This window comes from Sorex araneus, chromosome 2, assembly GCF_027595985.1.
Source record: "Sorex araneus isolate mSorAra2 chromosome 2, mSorAra2.pri, whole genome shotgun sequence".
Lineage (NCBI taxonomy): Eukaryota > Metazoa > Chordata > Mammalia > Eulipotyphla > Soricidae > Sorex > Sorex araneus.
This window is the reverse complement of record NC_073303.1, coordinates 221900998-221902490: the sequence shown is the minus strand read 5'-3', so window position 1 is coordinate 221902490 and position 1493 is coordinate 221900998. Positions and strand designations below refer to the sequence as shown.

The window sequence follows — 1493 nt, the reverse complement described above, 5'->3', positions numbered from 1 at the left end:
GAGGAAAAAAGTGAGATTCCATTCTGTTGATGGAAGTGAGTAAAATTTGTCTGTGCACTAAAAGGTCCTTATTGCAGCGTGGCATAGGTAGCTCAGTGTTTGCAAGGACTTCAAAATAGTAGTTATATCACGAGCTTTTCCCCTTCCGATTCTTAAGTCTTTCTATTAATATTAATTGTTCTTTTAAATAGAAGTCAACTATGAGAAATCACACAACTGTGACCACATTTATTCTTCTTGGACTGACAAATGATCCACAATTACAGGTGGTAATTTTTATCCTTCTGTTCTTCACTTACCTTTTGAGTGTTAGTGGGAACTTAACAATCATCTCGCTCACCCTACTGGATTTACAGCTCAAGACACCGATGTATTTCTTTCTCCGAAATTTCTCATTTCTAGAAATCACATTCACAACTGTCTGTATCCCCAGGTTTCTTGTCAGTATGGCAACAGGTGATAGAACCATTTCTTATAACAGTTGTGTAACACAGTTGTTTTTCATTATTCTTTTGGGTGCAACTGAGTTTTTTCTTTTGGCTGCCATGTCCTATGACCGCTATGTGGCCATCTGCAAACCCCTTCATTACATGACCATCATGAATGATAGAGTCTGCATTATGTTGATTTTTGCTTGCTGGATATCTGGTTTCCTAATGATTTTTCCACCACTTACTTTAGGACTCAAGCTTGATTTCTGTGCAGCCAATGAGATAGATCATTTCTTCTGTGATGTTTCACCTATGTTGCAGCTTTCTTGTACAGACACAAAAACAATAGAATTGATGGCACTTATGTCAGCCATTTTGACACTCTTAGTTACTCTGGTGTTAGTGGTACTCTCCTACACAAGAATCATCAAAACCATTCTAAAGATACCTTCTACTCAACAGAGGAAGAAAGCCTTTTCTACATGTTCTTCTCACATGGTGGTTGTGTCCATTTCTTATGGCAGTTGCATCTTCATGTATGTGAAACCATCTGCCATTGAGAGGGTATCCTTAAATAAAGGGATAGCTCTGCTCATTACTTCTGTGGCTCCTATGTTGAATCCCTTTATCTATACACTGAGAAACAAACAAGTAAAAGATGCCTTTAAGAACATTATCAAAAAGATGGATGTCCTGTAAATGAAATGAACTTCTTAAATGACAATATTGGCTCATAGGTAAAATAAAACAAGAGTGGTAGGCTGTCACAGAAGAACTTTTCAGTGTTTCCATAGATGTATTATTTTATTTTTTTCTGCCCTCTTTAATCACCAGCATCTAAATAGCACTGTGTTTTTTTTCTCACACTGAGAACACATATGGAATATATGTCTTTATGTTAATGATTTTACCTTTCTGTTTCTTTGATTTGTTTTCCAAATGTTTTCAGATGAGTTCTAATTGTACTTATTTAGCCACATTCCTTGTCTTTGTTCTTGAATTCAGAGATGCATTTTTCCATATATTTCCATGTGAAGTTGGATCCCTATATAGGTCTGTTCA

At 36.2% G+C, this 1493-nt stretch overlaps 1 protein-coding gene across 1 annotated transcript; it reads left to right on the top strand.

Annotated features, from left to right (window-relative positions):
* Positions 1–200: 200 nt before the first annotated feature.
* LOC101551265 (olfactory receptor 6C74-like) lies at positions 201–1130 on the top strand. Its single transcript, XM_004601857.1, has one exon. The coding sequence runs from the start codon at positions 201–203 to the stop codon at positions 1128–1130; it is 930 nt and encodes a 309-aa protein (XP_004601914.1).
* The last annotated feature ends 363 nt before the right edge of the window (positions 1131–1493 follow it).